Source organism: Mandrillus leucophaeus, unplaced genomic scaffold (genome assembly GCF_000951045.1).
Source record: "Mandrillus leucophaeus isolate KB7577 unplaced genomic scaffold, Mleu.le_1.0 Scaffold123, whole genome shotgun sequence".
Lineage (NCBI taxonomy): Eukaryota > Metazoa > Chordata > Mammalia > Primates > Cercopithecidae > Mandrillus > Mandrillus leucophaeus.
The window spans coordinates 5,080,630-5,103,937 of record NW_012100654.1 but is presented as its reverse complement, the minus strand read 5'-3'; the positions used below and the strand labels follow the sequence as shown (position 1 = coordinate 5,103,937).

At 42.4% G+C, this 23,308-nt stretch overlaps 1 protein-coding gene across 5 annotated transcripts in view; it reads left to right on the top strand.

Annotated features, from left to right (window-relative positions):
• The window catches only part of CD86 (CD86 molecule), a 61,868-nt gene that overhangs the window by 14,791 nt on the left and 23,769 nt on the right, over positions 1 to 23,308 (top strand). For 2 of the 5 annotated variants that reach the window (XM_011971582.1, XM_011971581.1), the window contains exons 1-2: positions 6,176 to 6,375; positions 18,640 to 18,689. The exons of 1 other annotated variant lie outside the window; for it this stretch is intronic. In XM_011971582.1, the coding sequence (XP_011826972.1) occupies positions 18,644 to 18,689 (46 nt within the window). In that variant the 5' untranslated portion in view covers positions 6,176 to 6,375; positions 18,640 to 18,643. Of the gene's footprint in view, positions 1 to 6,175; positions 6,376 to 18,639; positions 18,690 to 23,308 lie in introns of those variants that run through there. 2 more of the 5 variants (XM_011971580.1, XM_011971584.1) reach the window with 1 other exon arrangement.

The following is a 23,308-nucleotide window of genomic DNA, read 5'->3' as shown; positions in this document are numbered from 1 at the left end:
TATGAGAGTGAGAGTCCGTCCCACCCTACCTCGGTCACTTACTGGTATGATATAAATGCTAAGACTGCAAACTTTTGGCTCACACAAAGAAAAATACTCAACTTCTAATGCTTAACTATGTAAAATTTACTTTTAAAGTACAAGTTACAATTGTGTCGCCCCTCAAAGAAACAAGAAACTCATTACATTTCTAAGAATGTTCCTTCAGAAACATGGAACTGAAAGCTATTTTTAAAAATTGATCTGGCCCTTAGAAAACTGGGGCCTTTTCTTTAATTTACCTAAGGAATTGACATAAAAGTCTAGGGTTCTGCACCAGAAAAATGCAGAAAGTGTCAAAATAGAAGGCAGAAATACAAAAGGAGACTTTTCGCAACAACGTTCTACGTCTAGCATTTGATTCCAAGGGTGCAACATGGGGAAGTGAACATGTGGACTGTGAAATTGATGCTAATTTTCTTTCCCACTAGTCTAGCAGCCCTCTAAAATGTCACATTATTAATTTAGTTACTTTACCAGAAATCCGTGTATGTGGTTAGTGTTTGTGTGTGTTTTTTTTTTTAAATTAAGAGACTTTACTTATTTTTAGAACAGTTTTAGATTTTCAAAAAATTGAGCAGATAGTACAAGAATTCCCATCTACTCCCTTTGTGGCACACAATTTCCCCTATTTTTACCATCTTGTACTAGTGTGATGTATTTCTTACAATTAAGCCATTGTTGCTGCTTCGTTGTTAATTATTATTTAAAGCCCATAATTTACATTAAGGTTCTCTCTTTGGGTTGTACAGGTCTATGGATTTTGACAAACATATAATGTAATGCATCCACCATTATAGTATCATACAGAATAGCTTCACTGCCCTAAGAATCCCCTGTGCTCTGCCTGTTCACCCTTCCCACCTCTCCCCAACTCCTGGCAACCACTGATCTTTTTACTGTCTCCACAGTTTTGCCTTTTCCAGAATGTTCTATCTTTGGAATCATAAAGTATGTATCCTTTTCAGACTGGCATCTTCATTAAGCAATGTGCATTTAAGTTTTCTCCATGTCTTTTCACATCTTGATGGCTCATTTCCATTTATTACCACAAAATATTTCGTTGTCTGGATATACCACAGCTTTACCAACTGAGGGGCATCTTAGTTGCTTCCAGTTTTTGAATAAAAGTGGCTATACATATTCATATATTTTTCTTAGTTGTGACCTACACGACTAGTTAGATTCTACCTCATGCTCTTAAGATGGTGTTTAATCATGAGGATATCATACATAACTGAAGTTGCATAATGTTGAAAATCATTTGGTGGCAAGTACCTCGTGTGTATTCATGTGTAGGTTTTTGTGTGGACATAAGTCTTCAATTCAACTGAATAAATATACCTAGAAGTGTGACTGCTGGATCATATGGTAAGAGTATATTTAGTTTTTTAAGAAACTGCTAAACTATCTCCCAAAGCGGTTTTACCGTTTTGCATTCTTACCAGCAATGAATGAGACTTCCTGTTGCTCCACATCCTCGGCAGCATTTGGTATTGTCAGATTTTTGGATTTTAGCCATTCTAGTAGATGTGTAGTGGTATCTTACTGTTTAATTTTCAATTCTGTAATGACATATGATGCTGACCATCTTTTCATATGCGTATTTGCTGTCCGTGCACCTTCTTTGGTGAGGTATATGTTCAGATCTTTTGCTCCTTATTAAGTTGGGCTGTTTGTTCTTTTATCTTTGAGTTATAAGAGTTCTTTGTGCATTTTGGATATCAGTCCTTTATCAGATATATCTTTTGCAAATATTTTTTCCCAATCTGTGGCATGTCTTTTTATTCATATAATGGTTGATATGTGTTTCTGCTTTAAGGAGGAAGGGTTTTAAAAATACAATTTACAGTAGCAGTAAAAATAAAAATTCACTGCAAATGTCTTATGTTCACTCTCAGGTAATGTCAGGGAACTAGGGACCCAGCAGAGTTTAATTAAAGGGGAGTGTCAAGTCCTGGGGGCTGTGGCTGACAATCCTACTTTATTAGCAATTGTGCAGCAGGCTGAGAATAAGAAGACAACCCAGTCCTGAGCTGCATCACTTCTAAATTAAGAATAATTCAGGAACTGTGTTTACAGTGAAATCCTGTCCTTCTCACATAGATTATATTATGTATAGGATATGAATTTCCATCCATGAATCCAAGTACATAAAAAATCATCACTTTGAAAATGTCCTTTAGCTCAACTTAATCCCATCTGTGAGCCTCCATTCTGCCAGTTAAACAAAAGACCGTAACTGGGTCATGCGGGCGTCACCTTCCTTTCCTGCAGCCCAGTCAGAATTCAAGAAGTTCACCTGGTACCTGGAAAATGATGGAAGGACCTCAAGTCCCTAGTCCGTCCTGGTTGCCATTGGCACCCTTACTATCTGAGCCCATAGTGGCCTGTGAAGTCCGGCAGCTCCCTGCCCCCATGCCACAGTGGGAAATGAGAATATCTACTGAGGCTGGGCCCCATGAGCAAAGCACACTGCCTTTCTAGGTATGAGCCATCACACCTGAGGTTGCTACCCCTCGGGAGCATGGACAGAGGGTTAGTTGGCTTTCTACTGCTCGCGGGACCCATACAACCATCCCCTGCCCTCCCTTCTCGCATTTCAAAAGCATTCTCTCCCTCTCCTTTCACCTCTAAGCCACCTGCATCATCTCTTCCATGGGCTTTCACAAAAGTCTCGATGAACTTTTGATCTTGTATCTCTTCTGCTTTCCCCCTTGCACAAACCTCTGCATCAAGAAAGCTTAGAAAATAAACAGTAATTAACATTTCAATAAATAATGCTGCTCTAATTATTTGTGAAAACTATTCTATATTAGAACTCCCATCAGCGCCACCTCCTAGAGTGCTTTTACACTTGACCACTGGCCACAGGAGGCCACTTCCATATAACAACAAACAGATGACTGAACTTGGAAAACTCAGCTAAATGTTCAGATGTTTCTAGACTCCCATGGGTTTCTGGCTCTGTCACATGGAGTAGATCTCTGGTGAAGTTTGGTGAGGGCAACTTTCACACCCACACATACCAGCTGCTGTGTGTAGCCTCTCCCCCTCTGGTTGCTTATCCTTGCAGCCTTGGCCTCTTCAGTTCTGAGAACATCAGAGAATGAGGCAGTGGAGGAAGTAGGCCCACACAGAAAGCAGCTTTCTGAAGTAACCTCAGCAACTTCCTCCTCATCAAACACAAGGAACTGATCTTCTCCATTGGGCTCGGCCTCCTGTCAGCCAAGGACAACGCTGTTGACCACTATCACAGTTGGCCCCGCTCCACCCTCGGCTCTGATGACATATGTGGGAGTTAGAGGAATTTTGATTGACTGACTGCTGGCCTGTCACACAAACAAGATGGGGCAAGGGGGTTGTGATCTGATTTGACACGTGAAAAAAAAGCCATGGTCAGCAACCCCCTGCAACTGTTGAAAGGCTAATTCAATCTCAGACTCATTAACAAAAGTGATCTTGTTCACTGCCTGTTCTGCCCTGAGAGCCTTCTCTGCTAAGAGGTAGGTTGACTGACTCAGGGAGAAGGGTGCTGGCGGCAGAGCTGCCAATGGATGAGGGTCCTAGAGACCATCGGCATGAGGGGCAGTTGAGGACTGTAGTATTCAGCCAAGAGGAGAGACTACTAAGGAAATTTGCAAAATCAGCTTTCAGTTATTTGGAAGGGTTTATATAAAAGGATAAAATAATATGTTCTCGTAGTTCTAGAAAACAGGACAGAGACAAGTAGATGGTACTTAAGGATCAGAGGAGTGAGTGTCAGTAGTTTGGGGATTATTTATAAACAAGACATTTTTCTGTTAACTCTCTTATCAAATAGTGAATTTCCCAACTTGATAAGTAAGAAAGCACAGGCTAGACATGTATCTGTCATGACACTGAAGGGGTCCTTGCTTGCTTGAGTGAGAGACTGGAATGATGACTTTTGAGGTCCCTTACAGCCTAGTAACTCTAGCTAAGTTGGAGAATAAGAGAATTCCATGACACCATATCACCCCTGATTTCTGCTGCCTGCCTCACCATTCATCTCTCTTTACTCTTTTTAATATCCTTCTACGTTACAGCATTGGAGGAGGCTGCTCTAAGTAGGAACTGAAATAAGTAGATTAAAGAAGTGCTGTGGAAGGGAAAACAGTAAAACAACTCTTTTTTTTAAGAGCCTACTATTGCCAGGATCTGTGCTAGGCACCATATATATGCCATTCTATTTAATCCTCATGACATGCCTATGAGATATTTAGTATTACTTCTGTGAGGAAGCCAAAGCTCAGAGAGGGTAAATAACTGCCCCAAGAACACACAGGCATTAAGTAGTGGAGCAGGGTTTGAACACAAGTCCCTGTGACTCCAGAGCGCACTGTGATATTTATTTTTACTGATCTGTTTATGGAAAATGATACTGCTTTCTGATTTAGTATTTACACAAAGATTTTTTTCTAAATAGATTTACTTAAAGTATGTTATAAAAATACTATATAAATAATGGAACAGATTTTACATAAGTATGAAGTGTTACTAGTAGCTAGAATGATGAAAGTTTGGGAAATACTACTCCAAATATTTTGACAGCTAGCCTTTCAATTTAGCCTGTCTTATATTTGGACTGCTGAGTACAAGGAAAAGAAGGAAACATGAAAATTAAGTGAAATATGAGTTACTTCCCCTATGCTCTGATAGGTGGGTAATTGGTCATATGTTACAATGAGAAAATCAAATGAACCCTTTCAAACAACAGCAAAAAAATTGTGATTGTAAAATCCAGAGGAAAACCCCAGGTGGGATCTATCTGTATGAAGGATGAAGTTTCCAAGGTCTGAACATAGAATGACTGGGAGGAAGTGATGACCCTGTGAGTCAAGACCCTGGACTCTGGGGGAGCCCTGTGGGTTTGAGAAGCCCTGGATGAAAGGTGAAGGGTTTTACAGACCTGTTTACAGACCTCTGTAGTGACAGAAGGGAGGGAGATCTTTGTGCAAAGGTCAAAGTAAGAATTGGGAAAGTCTGAAAAGAAAATAGGAAAGTAGTAATGAAGATGAAGTAACTGCTTGGCATACTCAGTGCCACGTTATCTACAGGCAAAGACTCCTTTGTTTTTCACAACAATGCAGCAAAAAGTGATTATGAATCACATTTCATAAGTGAGAAGACTGACATTCAAACATGCTCAATAACTGGCCCACGGTCCAGTGGTCAAGCCAGGACTGGACCTCGGACCACCAGTTCCAAACCCACACCCCTTCCCTTGCACCACACGCTTTTGCGTGGATGAGCCTCCACAACCCTGTCAACAACAAACTGTCAGTTTGCGACTTTGAATGTCTCCTGCTTCACAGGACACAGCTAGCCTCCAAGAGATCAGGGAGGCATGCCCAGAGGGGGCTGCTTCTCTCTTTTTAAGCTCAAGTGCCACAGACCTCAGAGGCACGTAAATGTCCCCCACACTGAGCAGAGGACTTTGCGGTGCCTGATCAGGGCAGAAAAAGGAGGCATGCACCTGGGGGAAGATCATATATGAGTGAAACCTGTCCCCGCTGAAGCACTAGGTTTGGAGAAATCTGCTGGGCGTTTACACACCTTTCCCACTTCTGCTTGTGACTTGTAGCCAAACTCAAGAGCACCACCCACTACCGGGAATAGTGGACCAAGGTAACAGAAACATTCTAGATTCATACAACTGGGGTTAGATTAGGATCATCTGAAAATGAAGGTTGTGTATGTCAATTGCCTTCTAACAGGATGGGTGGAGAGGTGTACTTAATGAATGATTTGGGGGAAGGGCTAGAAGTGAAGCACCTGGCCTCTCTGCTCTCACTCACTGAAGACTGTCTTCTGAAGCCTGTGGAACTCAGTGTCTGCCACATGGTTGCCCACATTTGTTGAACTGAACTGCATTTTCACCTATGGGCTTCAAAGGCTGTATGTACTCTGGGATCTCTGGGAATCTGTCAGGGAAGGCCTCTTTGTCATGTTTGTGGATGGGGCTGCCTTTGGGGGTTTCCCAGGGCTTTACACTCACGCTCCGAGGGTACGTTTGTAGTCATTCTCATCAGTGGAAATGCCCACCTGCCGACAGAAGTTATTTGGAACCAAGCAAGAGCACTGTCCCTGGCTGTGGTGTTGTTTCTCTAGTCAGTTCCCCTTTTTGTATTTGAGTTCTACCGTCAGTCCTGACATTATTTCCCTCTCTGCAAGGAGCCTTAGGAGGTACGGGGAGCTCGCAAAGACTCCTTTTGTTTTTTTCTTACTACCTTGCTTCTGTGTTCCTTGGGAATGCTGCTGTGCTTATGCATCTGGTCTCTTTTTGGAGCTGCAGTGGACAGGCATTTGTGACAGGTATGTTTGTGGAGGCTCAGACGCCTAGGGAGTGGCATGAGATAAAGCTGCAAGATGCATCTGGGCAGAGGTGCTGATGAGCTAATGGCCGGCCAGGGAATGAGTAAAAGGGGTTGCAGAGAGCATGCTTAAAACCTCTGACCATCAGGTTTGCTTCTCAGATTGACTACATTGGAGGTGGGATATTACAAAAAATGTATCCCTTCCTGCCAGATCCCTTCATCTGTTTTTTGTGAGCTAAGAGACAGAATAGGCAGGAAATAGAAGGTGCCACTTACCAAATAACTGGCAGCTGTCCTTGGCCTTGGGGTGCTGGGGTCTCTGAGCAGCCTCTGCTCTAGAAGAAGCAGTCCAAAGATGTCAGCTGGCCCCGCCTGAGTCCCCTGTGCCAGTGGGAAATCCAGAGAAGGGGGATTTCCTCCTCTTGCAGCCTCTCTGCAACGGACTTACTTGGCTTTCCTGTTTGACCTTTCCCTTCTCTGGTCCAGAGACCCTTCCCCAATATTTCTTCCCATCCAAGTGCCCCATCCCAATATTAGCCCCACTTGGCACCAGAGACCAAGAACTAATTTAAAAAGAAATATTCTTGGGTCAAAAAAGAGCCCAGGCAAGTGACTGAACGTACTGTTTCACATGCTGTGAACATATTTGCATTTGCATTTGCAAACGGGCTTAAAATATCATCTCCATTAATAGTAATTTAAGGTTCTGGAGAGTCAGGTGAAAATAGTTTTTGGCAAAGGGAACTTCCTACTCCTCTTAAACTGTAATAATGAAGGAGATGAACTGTTTATCTTACATGTAACCTCAATCTTGGGACTAAGGCCCTGGACTAAAATGAGTCTATTTATGTGCTCAGACTTGCAGTTCGTGTTATATCTGCTGCTGCAGATACCATTAATATTATTTATGTGAGCTATCCTGTGTATAATGGAAGCTTTTATAAATCTCTATTTATGTGTTCCTAATATATTTATTAAGTGCTTGCTATATTCCAAGTATTAGGGACTTAACAGGTAGCATGAAAGACATAAGGTAAAGCTGTACTCTTGGTTTCTAGCCTAGTGAGGAAATCACATTAATTTAATCACACTAAACATGACTACATAGTGCTTTAAAGGGAAGGAAATCGTTCTATGTGACTATATCAGCTGATTAATTACTAAGCCTTTGCATTTGATATTTTGGTTAGTCTATTATTCTTGAATTTCATATGCCTCTTCCTGGGTGGGGTTAGGATGGGATTTTATGCAGTCAAGGCTAGGGCGGGTGGGGAGAAAACATGAGAAAGATGAGATGAGCCAAGCCAGATTCTTCAGCAGAAAAATCAAGGTTGAAATACCATGTTTCAAAAATCAGATTGAGGTGGGAGTTGAGGTTAGGGGTCCCTAGGCCAGGGGATTGAAGCTTCAAAGAGATAAAACTAGAGCAAAAGCAAGCGCAGAGGGTGGCAGAGAGGTCCCTGGGCGGTTTTCCACAGTCCATTCTAGTGCTGGCAATTCACCTTTCATGGCAGGTAAGAGTATTTGTGGGGTGGGAGAAAGGGTAGGGCCATAGGCTAGGCACACAGCCCTTTACTGGCCCTTATCTCTCCTCTCATATCCTATACAGCACTGTTTCTGAACTGTACATTGGCTTACACTCGGGCTGAGGTTTGGGGAATAGGCGCCATTTTGAATATGTTTGGAGGAAGAAAAGTGTGTCTTCAGCGCTTTCCACCTCCCCATCATGGCCCTGAGACCTCAACACCGGGAAGCATCTCGTTCCCTATTGGTCCTCCTTTATTCATGGATGGATATGATTCCTTTCTAAGTTCCATGTCTTTTTAGATAAATTAACTTGAACCTAATGCCTAATGGCTTAAAAACAAACAAACAAAAAAAACCCTCTCTCCTCCAGCTAGCATTTGCATTTTAACAGGGGCTTTCAAAAAATGCCTTAGCCCAAGGAATGAGTAATGTGGGAATTCCAAGCAGCAGGGTAGGACTGGTGCGCAGAATGGGGAGAGAAGGCCCCTCAAGTTGTGGCCCTGAAACGCTGGCTTCCTCTCTTTGACCATGATGCTGTTTCTGAGAAAACAAGAATCAGGCTACCTTAGGGGGCCAGGATGGGCATGGCTCCTTTTTAGTGAGTTCTGTAAGCCTCATTCCTGGCAGTCAGAGCCCTCGAGTGGATAAGCACAGACTAGGAGAAGCACTGTGAAACTTTGCATGATCCTTACTTTTTTGGCAAAAAGGAAAAAAAAAAACATTGTTTTCAAATTCATCAGTAGTTTGAAATAGGGTGCGCTTTGACTCAGAGAGTTTCGATTCTAGATACAACTCGTCATGCCCACCACCCCTTTACTGCTTCAGGCTCACCATCTCAAGTCGATGAGCCTATAATACTGGCTTTCTTGATCCACCCTGAATACCAGCCGTCACCTCTTGACAAGGTTATTTTCTTTAAGCTGTCATTACATCATTTTTCTGCTCCCAAACTATTAATTCCAAACTCCCAATTTTCTGTTAAATTAAATATGAATTCCTTATTTGACTTTCCATGTGCTATTAAGCTATCTTGCTCCTTGCTTTACTTATAGAAACTAATTTCCCATTATTTGTCCAAAGACAACCTCTGCTTCAGTCCAGTCAGCTTTTCTTATTATAAAAATTCCGTGATCACTCCTCCATTTCCATGTGTCCTTAAAAAATGTTATTTGATTGGGTCTCAAAAAGTTTCCAAAGAACATTATGCCAATGAAAAGCATCAAACACAAGGTTATACTTGATGCTTTTACACGTGTGTGCATGTATGTGTGTATCAAAAATATGGCTGAAATGTTTATCCAGTGAAACTCAATCAACACTAAAAAATGGTTCTTTTGGAAGCATCAGTTCTTTGAGATCCATTAAACAGATGCCTCGGATGCAGGGTTATGTATTATCAGGAATCTGTCTTGGGAAGAATTATCGGAAGCTTGCAAAGCCTTTCAAGGACAGAGGAAGATAGTTACCACGTTGAGTTCTAGGAAATTAACAATTGTTATTGTTAAATGAAGACAGCGTTTCTCAGAGGAAGACTGTTAAACAGTGCAGTGACCTAGGCTGACAGCCCTCATGAGCGGGAGTATCAGAATGAGCAGACTTAATTACTTAGAACCAATACTGGGTGGAACCTCATCTGCAGTAACAGAAATAGACTCGTGCAAGTTCTAACATGCAGGGTACAGTTCTGACACCAAGTCTGACTCACTGTCAAAGCTCAGCTCAACTATTACCACCTTTACACCACCCTTCCAAGCTGTAGGAGTGCTTGCTATACATGTCTTCTGAAGCCCTGGATCACTTGTAGCCAGCTCAGCAGACTCTACCCAGACAGGGATAGAGATACTTTAAATGTACCATATTGTCTACTATGTTAAAATGAGAGGAACTGACTCAGGGTGAGAGCAATGGAGTGTCCCGATGTTCTCCTTTATTTCTCCTTATTCCTGGAAATGTAATGAGAATCTTAGCGGTGAACTGAAAAGTTATGAGTTCAACCACCCACTCAATTCGAGATTCGCTCCTAAAATGTCTCTTCTGTGTTATTACCCCCACTTTGGTTTGAATAGTACTGGTGACAGGGAGCTTATCACCTCACAAGAAAATCCAGTCATTGATTGTAGCTCTCTATTAAAAGTTTTCCATCGTCTGGAACTGAAATCTGGCTCCCTGTAACTTTTAGTTATTGGAACTACTTGCCCTTCAGCAACAGTATATGTATCCTCCCATGGAAGGGCCCTTAAATATTTGCAGATGGCCAGCATATATTTGCAATCTTTTCTTCTGCAGGTTCATTACCGTAGTCCTTTTAGTTGTTCTTCATCTGACATAATTTCATTATTCACTAGTGAACCTTGCTGCCCTTCCCCTTGATAAACTGAATTTGTCAGTGTCATTCAAGTATAACTGACCTCACAGAACGTGATACCACAAGCGATGTGGTCTGATTAGCAGAGTTCAGTGAATGAATCCTACGCTAGGATTGGATGAAATTTTAGTTAGCTGTACCACACTAACATTTATGTGATTTTTATGTTTACTATGGATAGACTATTTCTCCTGTGTCCACTTATTCCTCTTATACAGTTGTTATTTCAAAACTGAAGTACAGATTCTCACACTTACCCTTAACAAATTCATCATGTTAGTATTAGTCTCTCTTTTCAGGCTTTATGAATATTAATTCAGCTAACCAATTTTTGAGCGATCTCATTTTGTCCCATCTGCACAGCATAAGTTTGATTTCTGTTGCTTTTATTAGTAGTTTTACTAAATATGTGAAAGTGAAATAGTAAAACACAGAGTCTTGTAGCATCCACTGTGGGATCAGTCTTTTAGACAAGAATGATGCAGTTGCTGAGTCAAATGAATAAATGAATAAATCAAACAATACTTTGTCCTCATTTCCTATATTGATCTATAACCATATCCTGTTAATTATAATTCTAAATATTTCTTGATCTATCCACTTTTTCCTCACTTCACCTGCTACTATCCCAGACCAAACAGCCATCTTCTTTTACTCAAACAACTGCAGTAGCCAACTGATCGGTCTTCCTGCATCTGTCCTGGCTTCGCTGTCATCCATTTGCTACACAGAAACCATGGTTATCTTTTCAAAATGCAAATCTGATGATGTCACTCTCAGCTCTAATTTCTTTGATGGTTCACATATAAAGACCGAAATCTTTAACTGACCCAGAAGACAAGTGTGATCTGGCCCCTGCTCACCTCTTCAGCCTTGTCTTTCACTTGTCTCTTCATTTTGGCCACAGGGACCTCCTCGTACCTTCTCTCATGTGCCCTCCTGCCTCAGTGCCTTTGCATATGCTGCTCCCTTTGCTGAGAACTCTTCCTGTCAACTCCCAAGCCCTTCACCTACTTAGCACCTACCTATTCAATCTGTTCTGTTTGCCTATTGATACATTACAAACTGTCCCCAAACTTAGCAGCTTAGAACAAGGAAACCCTTACCCACTCTCACAATGTTTGGGGTCAGGAATTTGAGCAGGCCTTGGCTGATTTTTCTGTTCCTCATGCCATCAACTGGTATCACCTGATGTTATTAAGCTGATGGATGGGCTGATCTGGAGATGCACTGTCCAGTTTTGTAGACACTGATCACTTGAAATGCGGCCAGTTCTAACTGAGATGTGCTGTAACTATAAAACACCCACATGATTATTGAAGATTTGGTACCACCAAAAAACGTTTAAAATATTCATTAATAATTTTTATTCTGATTACACATTGAGATTATAATATTTCAGATACATTAGATAACATAAAATATGTTATTAAAATTAATGTCACCTATTTCTTTTTAATTTCTTTAATGTGACTACTACAAGTTTTCAAATTATATCTGTGGCTTGTAATTGTGGCTTGCATTATATTCTTTTTTTGAGATGGAATCTTACTCTGTTGCCCAGGCTAGAGTGCAGGGGCGCGATCTCTGCTTATCACAACCTCTGCCTCCCAGGTTCCAGTGATTCTCCTGCCTCAGCCTCCTGAGTAGCTGAAACTACAGGTGCCCGCCACTACGCCCGACTAATTTTTGTATTTTTAGTAGAGACGGGGTTTCCCCATAATGGCCAGGGTGGTCTCAAACTCCTGACCTGAGGTGATCCACCCGCCTCGGCCTCCAAAGTCCTGGGATTACAAGTGTGAGCCACCGCACCTGGCCTGTTTTATATTCTTATTGGACAGTGCTGATCTAGAGCAGGGATCAAGCAGTTTTTTCTATGAAAGGCCACATAGAAAATGTTTTCAGCTTTGCAGGCCACGAGGTCTCCATCATAGCTGTTCGACTCTTCCATTGTACTGCAAAAGCAGCCATAGATAATAATTTACAATAGACATGGCTGTGTTCCAGTACAACTATTAATAAAAGTAGGTGGTAGCCAGATTTGGCCTACAGGCTGTAGTTTGCTGACCCCTGATCTAGAAGATCCAAGATTTTATTCATATGTCTGGTGGCTTGGTAGAGATGGGAGGAAGGCCCAGATGGGACCATTGACCCAAACAGCTATACAGGCCTCTCCAGCATGATGGTCTCGGGATAGTGGGACATCTCGGGATGGTGGCTCAGAACTCCAGAAAACGTACTCAAGACAGACAGGTAGAAGCTTCAAGGCTTCTTATGACCTAGCTTTTGAAGTCCCAGAATACCCTTTGTACTGCATTCTATGGTCAAACAGATCACTCAGGCTAGCCCAGATTCAAAGAGAGGAGATCAGACTCTACCTCTTCATGGGAGGAGGAGTAGCCAAGAATATGTGTTTATTTTTAATCTACTATATCATTCTTCAAATCTCAGTTTAGGCTGATCCTGTTATGGGCTCTCAAAGTACCATGAACCTCTCTTTTGTAGCACTTGTCATAGCTAGTTTTACATTTCTTTGTATGATTACTTGATCACTATCTTGCTTTTCTACTAAACTGTAGGCAACTACATGAAGAGGAACTGTTTCTGGTTTTGCTCATTATATTCCTAGCACCAAACACAATGCCTGGTTCAATAAATATTTGTGGAAGAAACAAATGAATGAATGAACCGATAGCAAATGAATGAATAACAACTGTATCAATATTAATACCACATTTCTCCCTATTGCTGTCAAATATATCATGAGATACTCTGTCAGAAGCCTTGCTAAAATTCAAATATATTTGATTCCCAATAACCTTCCTATTTTGCAGTTCAGAAACTTTATAAAGAAAGAAATAAGCCTGTCTTACTCCTCCCAGTATCTTGAAGGTAGTAATACCTGCTGCCAACGTATAGCTTCAGGTCCTGGTGCTCTGAGAAGCAACGCTGTGCAGCATGTCACACCCAGAAGCAAGCCAAGGCCCCAGGCAGCTAGGGTTGCACTGGAACTCCACTCTCCTCTCAGCAAGCTGATGACGTGCCAGTCCAGCAGGCCTGGTTTGTCCAACCACAAGTATGAATCGGCAGAAGGCAGTGAGCTGGGCCCTGAGTGCTGCGGGGCTGAGGCTGACCTAATCCTTCCTCCACAGAGGCTGTGGTGTCCCCTGCTTTGCTCAGGGCAAGAACTCTTGTATACCTCACGATAAGCCAAGGACTACCTACCGCCTTCCACACTGGCCCTGGAGCCTGCATTGTAGTTATTTGTGGACACTTCTTCTTCTTTTTAGTGTCAGGTGAGGGACCAAGGCCTGCATGTCTTTACAACCCCTCAACATCTAGAACAATCTGACACTGAGTAGATGCAGCACATATTTGCCTGAAAGACTACCTCAGTAAATAACCTTCTGAGGCACCAACAAACTTCTCAGCATTTTTCCTGATACTCCGGTTACCACTAACATTCTAGACAAAGTTGTGAAATAAATCTTTTTCTTTGTTGCTCTCCAACGTCTACCGTGGACCCCTCCTCTCACTTCCTGTTTCGTCCTCTCTGCACTCCCCTATCCCACCCCATTTCTGGCTGCTGCCACCCCACGTCCCCTCATCCTGCTCTTTGCCTGAACAAGAACCCACACGCTCCTTCAGACCTCAGACACAAAGATACCCCTTCTTAGTTCCTTCCTTTTCTGCCCAAGTGGTCATATTTCCCCAGAGCTCTTCTAGATGTGACTTAGATGGTCCACAGTAGTGTGCACCTGAAGCCTAAACCCACGCTGGGAAGCTAGTGCCTGCCCAGGTTAGAGTGGAGAAGAACTCTCTGTACCTGGCACACAGTGGGTATTTGAGTAGTGTTTGCAGAATGAACAGCAGCTCAGGGCAGAAACCCTCCTGATGCAAAGGGATGCTTTACGGCCCCTTCTCCCAGCCCAGTCTGTCTCTCTGAGTGTCCTCTCGATTCCAGGAGCCACCATCACACCTGGCCCTAGGCTGTGCTGCTCCCCTCTGTCTCAGAGGCTAGAGAGCATCAGAGTCCTTTCCGCTGGCTTCTGTGGCAGAGCAAAAACTGGGTGGCATTTTTAAAGGTGCTCCGCCAGTGTGAAAGAAACACAGTGAGGCTGCATGGGTTTAAATCTCAGCTGTACCATTTACTAACTGGGCGGCCAAGGGCAAGTACTGTGACCTCTTTGAGACTCCATTCCTTCATCTGTAACATGGGGACAAATAATCTCACCCTGTCGTGAGCAGTCATAGTACGATTAATCGTTTAGCTGGCTCTTACTCATGTTCTTTGATGGGCCAGGCATACAAAGTAAGTGAAAGTGGGTTACGGCAGGTGCTCTTCTTGGTTTCTGGAGTGAACCTTCAGTTACATGGAGGCTTGGAGGCTCCTCTTTTTAGATTGCTGACTAGTTCACCCACCTTATTCATAGACCTTATTCTGTGCTTAGCTGACAGAAATCTCCTCTCAGAGAATCCCCCCGGTAAATTCTTAGGTTCTTTCCTCTTCCATTCCCCTTTTTGCTCTCTCCCTCCAAAGGCAAGAGTTTTCACTTTACAGGCCCACTGGAGAAAGTTATGGCTTCTGGTTGTGGTTTGGGGTTCACTCATCTTCACAGTCAATGACATTGGAGAAACTGGCTTCGTAACCGAGCACACACCCTCATGCACACACATCATGGCTAGAGTGGAGAGAAATTCTTCATATGGGGCACTTGTACTTAATAAAAGAAAATCATATCAATCTTGTGTATTTTAGCATCCTATTACATCAGGGTCACTGATAAACTAAGTGTCCAGAGTGTTTTCTAGGATGGTATATGGTCTCCAAATTAACATTAGCGAAGTTTACTGGAAGGATTACTTCTGGGCCAGGCCAGGATTTTGAGGAGAGATGTGGTTGCTGTCACCACATCCTTGAAGGACTTTGGCAGAAGTGTCTTAGGCTTACTCTGGATAGCTTCAGAGGACAAAACCAGTATTGACAGAAGGAAGGTAAGGAGAAGCAGCTTCTAACCCAGGGGAAGAGAGAGTTTTCAAACTGAGAATTCAAAAATGATACTGATTCCTTGTCAGGATCAGTGCTTCTCCCCACTGTGTGAATTACAGGGGCCATTTGTCCAAGATTCCTCAGAGCAATACTGATTTCATGTAATTATTTGAATATAATTTTATATTGAATTTATTTTATTGTGAGTATGACCATCTTTTCAAATGTATGAGATAGTTATTTCCAGTTCCATGTACTATCTGTACATTTCTTTTGCCCGCTTTTAATTTGGGTCTTTGGCCTTTTTTCTTGTTTTTCTTATTAATTTGTAGAAGCTCTTTTTTACATAGAAAATTAATACTTTGTGACTAGTTGCAAATATTTTCAGTTGCTGAAAATACACAGTACGTGTTCCATGTAAGAGCTGAACGGCTGGTTCCTGATCGCTGCCTCCCTCCCTTCCAGCCAATAGATTTCAGAGTTTGGGCATTACCTATTGAGCCAAAGCTGACACCACAACAAGGGCAGAGCGTGGGAACAGAGTTCTCTGTCTGATTCCTGTGAACTTCCTCATACTAAATCACCAACAGCAACCTACTTATCATAGAATATGAGAATTGAACAAGTGTTGGCAAGGATGTGAAGAAATTGGAGCTCTTGTTCCAGTTGTCGATGGGAATGTAAAGTGATGTAGCCGCTGTGGAAAATAGTGTAGCAGTTCCTCAGAAAATTAAAAATAGAATGACCACATGATCTAGCAATTCCCCTTCTGGGTATATACCCAAAAGAACTGAAAGCAAAGTCTTAAAGAGATATTTGTACACCCTTGTTCATACCAGCATTATGCACAATAGCCAAAAGGTGGAAGCAACTCAAGTCTCCATCAACAGATGAATGGATGAACAAAATGTAGTATATACATACAGTGGAATACCATTTAGTCTTAGAAAGAAAGGAAATTCAAACACATGCTACAATGTGGATGGCCCTTGAATACATTATGCTAAGTGAAATAAGCCAGTCACAAAAAGACAAATACTGTATGAATCTACTTATACCCCAAGCAGTCAAATTCATGGAAGCAGAAGGTGGAATGGTGGTTGCCAAGAGCTGAGAGGAGAGAATGAAGAGCTATTGCTGAATGGGTATAGAGGCTTAGTTTTGCAAGATGAAAGAGTTCTGAAGGTGGATGTAGTGATGACTGCACGACAGTGTGAATGTATTTCACACCACTGTACACTCAAAAGGTGAAGATGGCAAATTTTATGTATATCATACCACAACTAATAATGATTTCTAAAACTTATGAGATGTAATTTCACCCTTTCCTATTGCTAAAGATCACAAATTAGAAAACACTTTGGGAAAAGGTACATGAAAATAAGTACTCTTGTGTTGATCAGAGCATAAACATGGAATCTCAGGGGAGAACAATTTGCAACTATTCTTCGACCCTTTGGTCAAGCAATTCTACTTCCAGGAATGTAGCTTACTCCCACCTGTGTGATATGGCATATAATCAAGGTTTTCCATTGCAACAAAAGATTGGAAACGACGTTTAAGTATCCATCAGTAGTGGTCTGGAGATATATATATATATAATTGTCATCCAATAGAATATAATAGACTAATATGCAGCTGTTAGCCTGAGGATACTCACTACATGCTGATACAGAATAATCTCCAAGGTAGTCATATGTGTGCAAAACTGTACACAGTATGCTACCATTTGTGCTTAAAAATAAAAAGAAAACAGAATATGGATCAATGTTTTTGTTTAGTTTTGTCTAAAGTAACTTTAAGTAGAGGCAAGAAACTGGTAACAGGTAACGATGATCACCCTGTTACATCTATAGAAGAAAACTAGACAGCTAGGGGACAAGGCTGGGAGGGAGACTTGCTTTCCACTATTTATCACCTTTACCTTTCAAATTTAGTACCATCTACATTTAGTACCATGATCTATTCAAAAATATTTATTAAAAAAAAGTAAAAGTATAGTCTAGAAGGAAGAAAAAAACATAACAGACACTTCTAGCCCAATGCTTTGCACTGGGTGCTATGAGAGCAGAGGAAAGAAACCCAGATGGCTTCTAGACAACACCGTCTGGGGAATACATTTCTGCTATTGGATCAAGAATAGTTGTACATTTTTTCCTGGAAAGAATTGCTTTGTTTTTCTCAACAGACCTACGAATTTAGTGGACAGACCTGTGAATTAATTCACTGGCTAGGTTTTCCTTTTTACATTGGCTGTTAAAAAACTAAGCCAAACTTATGTCCCGCTCAGTGCAAATTGGGCAGATTTTTAGGGCAAGCATTTAGCACTGGGCTTGTCCCTGGCTCTGTATTATACTCCTGTATTTGGTTTGCTTTTCCACCTGTTTCTTATGTTTGTCATCTTTCCTGTCTATGGCCGTACCATCCTGAATGTGTCTGATCGCATCTAATGTTGGTCACCTCTCCTTATTCTTTGCTTCCTTATAGGCCACTAAGCAGCCTTCTTGGTGCTAGTTAGGGTAAGTGCATGGGTGGTGAAGGAGGGAGGAGGGGAGGAAGAAAGAAGATAGAGGTTATAAAGTAAAGCATATCCTTTTTCTTGGCTTCATCATGTAGATTAAGTGATTTGCTCTCAAAGCGTGGTCCTTGGGCCGGCAGCATTGTCATCACCTTATGTTGTTAAACATAAAAATTATTGGGTTTCATCCCAACCTACTAAGCCAGACTTTCTGTGGATGAGGCCCAGGAAACTCTCCAGGTGATTTTTACTCACATTCAAGTTTGAGAACCACAGGAAAACAAAAGGAAGGCTGATTTCTAAGATTAAATACAATACTCTCCAATTGCCTCCATGATGCCTGTTGTGTTGGTCAAGATAAATAATGCTAGCTACTGCAATAATCAATCTCCCAAATTTTATTTTTTGCCAATATCACAATCCAATGTAGATCACTTGTGGGAGAGGTGTAAAGAGAGCTGCTTTACTAGTTTATTAAGCAAACCAGGTCCCTTCCATTGTAAGACTTTGCTATTTTCTAGGCCCTTGGACATTTCCTCTGGATCCCCTGCTGCTAAGAAGGCAGGAGAGGCAAGAGAGGAGATTTAGCAGCCAGATCTGGAAGAAACATCTTTTCTGCCCACAATTCCATTGGCTAGAAGGCAGTCTCATGGCCTATCTAACTGCAGGGGAGGTTGGGAAATGTGACCTATCTATGGAGCTAAGAGCAAAAGGAAATGGCTTTGATGAACCCCTGGCATTGTCTCTGCACACCCAAGAACCCAAGTGAATCCCAACCTCCACTTCTAGGTCATGTTTTGGTGAACATCGGTTTTCAGTTTCCTTTTCTAATCAAGTTTTACCTTTTCTTTTTTGACTCTAGCACTATGGGACTGAGTAACATTCTCTTTGTGATGGCCTTCCTGCTCTCTGGTAAGAACCTTTCAGCTTTGTTAAGTCCTGGAATCCTACTGTCTCCTGATGAGTCTGACCACTGCAAGCCCAGGCCTGAGACTTGGTGGGTTTTACTCACTTTCTACTGAGCGTTGTACAAGACCACATGCAAAAAAGACTTTCCTGGAGAAGAAGGAAGTGTTATGATTGAGAGCAGCTGATGGCAGGTAGCTGGGATGGAGCTCTCCTGCCATGTGCTTCTTCCGCCTCCGCAGTCTCACATCAGTGAGTCTAGATGCTCACAGTGGGGTAGCCTGGCCTATCCCATGGGGATAGGGGAAGGCTGCTGCACTGAGGCCCCTGAGACTTGACTCTTTTGCTCAACACATATCCTCTTCTGGTCTTTTCTGACCCTGTTTCTGTCTTTCTCAGGCTCCTAGGAAACAACTGATGGAATTCCAAAAGTCTCCCTTCATACAGAGCACTGGTTTTCACGGCCCTGCCTTCCCTACCCTCTCTCATTCCCTTCCCTACCCTCTCTCACTCCCTTCCCTATAGCCCATGCACATACATCATGGTTGCCACAGCTTCCTGACAACTATGGATCGTCAGCTAATTGTGTCAGCTGATTCACAGTGGAGCCTAATGAAGCTGAAGCTTCAGAGCCCTCCATTTGCACAACCCTTTCTAAATCCCCCTCAAGACCCTGTGAAGGGCCCTCTAGCACTGTGGTCACATGTCTTATGCCTTGGTAAAATTTGAGTAAGTTATTTTAACCACAACGAGTTATGACCACTGTCTCCTTCCTCTGCAACTTTTCCCTCCATGCCATTCTCCTCCTATCTGGTGGTGTTAGCAGTCAGGGGCATTTCGTATTTGAATTCTACATTCTTTTTCTTAACTATCCACCGCCTCCCCTCAAAATTTTAACAGCATCCAGCCTCACAAAACTCAGATCTTCCCTGTTTACTGTTCTACTTTGAGTTTCAGTTTCTTCATCTGTAAACAGGGGTTGGCTGCAGTCCCTGCCATGTATCCTGTGACTCAGTGCCTTGTAGTTACTCCTGGCCCACCTCTTCCTGCTGCTCCTTCTCTCCACCTGCAGGTCTGAGAGGGAAGCCACCCCACTAAGACAGGGAGGTGAACTGAGCCTGAAGTTTGGCTATAGCACCCACAGGCCACCAGCCATGAGTTCACCTCCTCAAGATAACCACACACCATGCCCTTGGCCACTGTTCCCATGTCTGCTGTGGGTGATGAGGAGTCAGGGAACTACAAAGAGATGGTCCCTCAGATCCATGCTCGCTGGAATAAGCCTTTTGGGATTTCTGTTTTCTGCTTAGCTTGTGAAGTCCTTGAGTGTGAGGTCTGTAGATGTGCCAACTGTTCACTGACTTAGGTAACAACAGCAGCCTCCAACCCCCAGGGTCCATGACCTGCTACCTTAGCTCCTGGGGAGGTGGGAGGTATGCGTGTGTCAGAGAGCAAGGCAAGAAGACAAGACTGTAGAGAACATTATCCAATAAGATTCCCTTCTCATCCAACTTCTTATTTATTTATTTATTATTTTTTTGAGACAGCATCTCTCTCTGTCACCCAGGCTGGAGTACAGTGGCACAATCACAGCTCACTGTGGCCTCGATTATCTGGGCTCCAGCAATTATCCCACCTCAGCCTCCCCAAGTGCTAGAATTATATTCATCAGCCACCGCACATGACTTATTTTATTTATTTGACAAATGCATATATACACAAAGTCATGAATCATTTAACAACAGGGGTACATTCTGAGAAACACATTGTTAGGCGATTTTGTCATAGTGTAATCATCATAGAGCATCCTTACACAAAACTAGATAGCATAGCCTGCTCCATACCTAGGCCACCTGGCATAGCCTATTGCTCCTAGACTACAAGCCTGCACAGCATGTTGCTGTGCTGAATACTGTAGGCAGCTATAACACAATGGTAAGTTTTTGTGTATCTGAACATATCTAAGCATAGAAAAGATATAGTAAAAATATGGTGTTATAATCTTATGGGACCATCATTGTATATGACTAAAATGTGGCTGTGCAGTACATGACTGTATATATATACATATATACCCCTTACTTTGTGCCTGGTACTGTTCTAAGTACCTCATAAATATTAACTTGTTTAAGCCTCACAATAACTTTCTGCTTCAGATCTTGTTATTATTTCCCATTTTAAAATGTGGACACTAAAGCCCAGAGAGGTGAAGTAGTTTACCCAAGATCGACATAGCTACTAAGTGGCAGAGCTTGGATTCACACACAGCAATGTAGATTTCGCATTTGTTCACTTGACTCTTACCCTAACTCTCATGGTAAACCATGAATAAGTGGTAAGACTTCTTCCATGGGGCCTGAACAGCTTTGGTGGATAACACAGCTTCCACCTCATCCATGTTCATCCAGTGCATCCTCCCCATCACCTGCAGCTGACACCTCAGTTGACCCAAGAGCTTGGGCCCAAGCCCTTCTCATCAAAGTGACCAGCCCAGCTCTTAAGATCTGGGAGAGAAGGAAGAAAAATGTCCTGGAAACACATTTCCAGAAAACACTAAACTGGAACACCATCTCCCACCAACTTTTCTGACTCTGCACACTGAAAGTGAGAAAGTAAAGCCAAGACACTCTATGAAAACTGAGTTCAGCTGTCACTTTTGCCCTTGACTTGCTGTTGACACTTCTTAGAAATTTCTTAGCTCCTGAGAAAAGAGTTATCAATATTGAAAACAACAACTTCAAATGGTAACCGTTTAAGTTTTATGGCGGTGAGAGAATAAGTGACTATATTTTTGGCAGTGCAAATTTAAAGAAATAATGGAAAGCCCATGACATCAGATTAGAAAATAGCATTGCCAATAATTCACACACGATGAAAAGCAACAACAAATCTGATTCTATTCTTCTTTAAAAAAAGGAAAAATTCAATTTGAATTCTATCTGCCTTTCTTCTCAGGGCACACCTCTGCTTACTGGGCTGGTGAACAGTGACCTAGCCACAGGGCAGGCATCCAAAGGGAGAAAGGAGATGCAATTGGCCCAAATAATCCACCCCCAAAATGTAGAGCTGAATAATTCATTTCATGTCATAGAAACAGCAATACAGTGGGGAAATTCTGTTTCACTTTTCGTTCCCTATATGTTGTGTCCTCTGTCATGGAAATTTGACACAGTAGTATTTGCCACCCCTGCTCTTGAGGGTAAAATTGGATGGGAGTTTAAGACTGAAATGGGCACCCGTGGCCTTGCAGAATTAGGTTACAGTTTGTGCCCTGTATTTATAAAGCGAAAGGAATTTCTAGTGCCACTTGCAGAGGCACCTCTAACTTTCAAGCTCTGTTTGCCGCTGTCCTGGCACCTGCATCACACTGTTAGGCTGGAGCCAGAGAGGTTTTCGAAAAATCAGTAACTCCCACATCAGAAGGAAGTATCTTTCCAGTTTGAGTTTTGGTAGCTGCTCTCTTTTGGTCTGAGGATTCTCTGGGTCCTAGGGCTTCTCACTTCTCTTGAACAATACCTCTAGTTAATTTCATGTACCTGGAGTGGTAGTTGGAATATTTCTTCACTTTAAGATTTTTTTTTTTTTTTTTTTGAGACAGAGTCTCACTCTGTCACCCAGGCTGAAGTGCAATGGCATGATCTTAACTCATGGCAACCTCCACCTCCCGGGTTCAAGCGATTCTCTTGCCTCAGCCTCCCAAGTAGCTGGGATTACAGACACCTACCACACCCAGCTAAGTGTTGTATTTTTAGAAGAGATGGGATTTCACCATGTTGGCCATGCTAGTCTTGAACTCCTGACCTCAGGTAATCTGCTCAACTCGGCCTCCCCAAAGTGCTGGGATTATAGGCGTGAGCCACAGTGCCCGGCCCACTTTAAGATTTACGCAAGATTGGCTCAAACCCTTATTCCTGTGGAAAGGTCCACTGTTTTCCTCCCAGATTTTTGCAGATATCTGCGTGGATGGTTACTTTTGACTCCCATTTCCTGCTGTTGTTGATAGCCCTCATTAAAACCATCACCTGGAGGTGAACAGACAGCTGAGACCTATCATTCCCAAAGAATTGTCATGGAGCCTAATAGTTCTATTGGATCCACCCCCTTATGTTAAGCCACCATTTCAGTGTTTTTAAAAATAGATGTATGTTGTTTAGTAGGGAGTATCTTACCCCCAAATTAGTTGATTGTTTCAGTAGGGCTTTTAGTGTGTTCCAGAGAAAATGAGCAATCAGACAAGTTGATTTAGTGAAAGACAATCACTGAATAGGATGTGTATAGGGTTGTTTGGAAGCAAGAGTGAAACTGGTATGGAACAGAGAGGCTCCCAAGGCAAGCAGACATTTTTTTTGGAAGGAGCAAGTGTTTGAGAATCTGTGGCTTATTTTTCCTTTATGAGAGGGGAGTTTTAATACCATTTCCAAAATATGTAACCTGGTATTTTGTCCCCAGAAGTCCTGTTGACATGTATGGAAGCAAAAAACTCTGTCACTCTGGCTAGAGGAGTGCAGTGGTGCCATCAAAGCTTACTGCAGCCTCTAATTCCCAGGCTCAAGAGACGTTTCTGCCTCAGCCACTGGAATAGCTGGGACTGTAAGTGCATGCCACCATGCCTAGCTAGTTTTTTT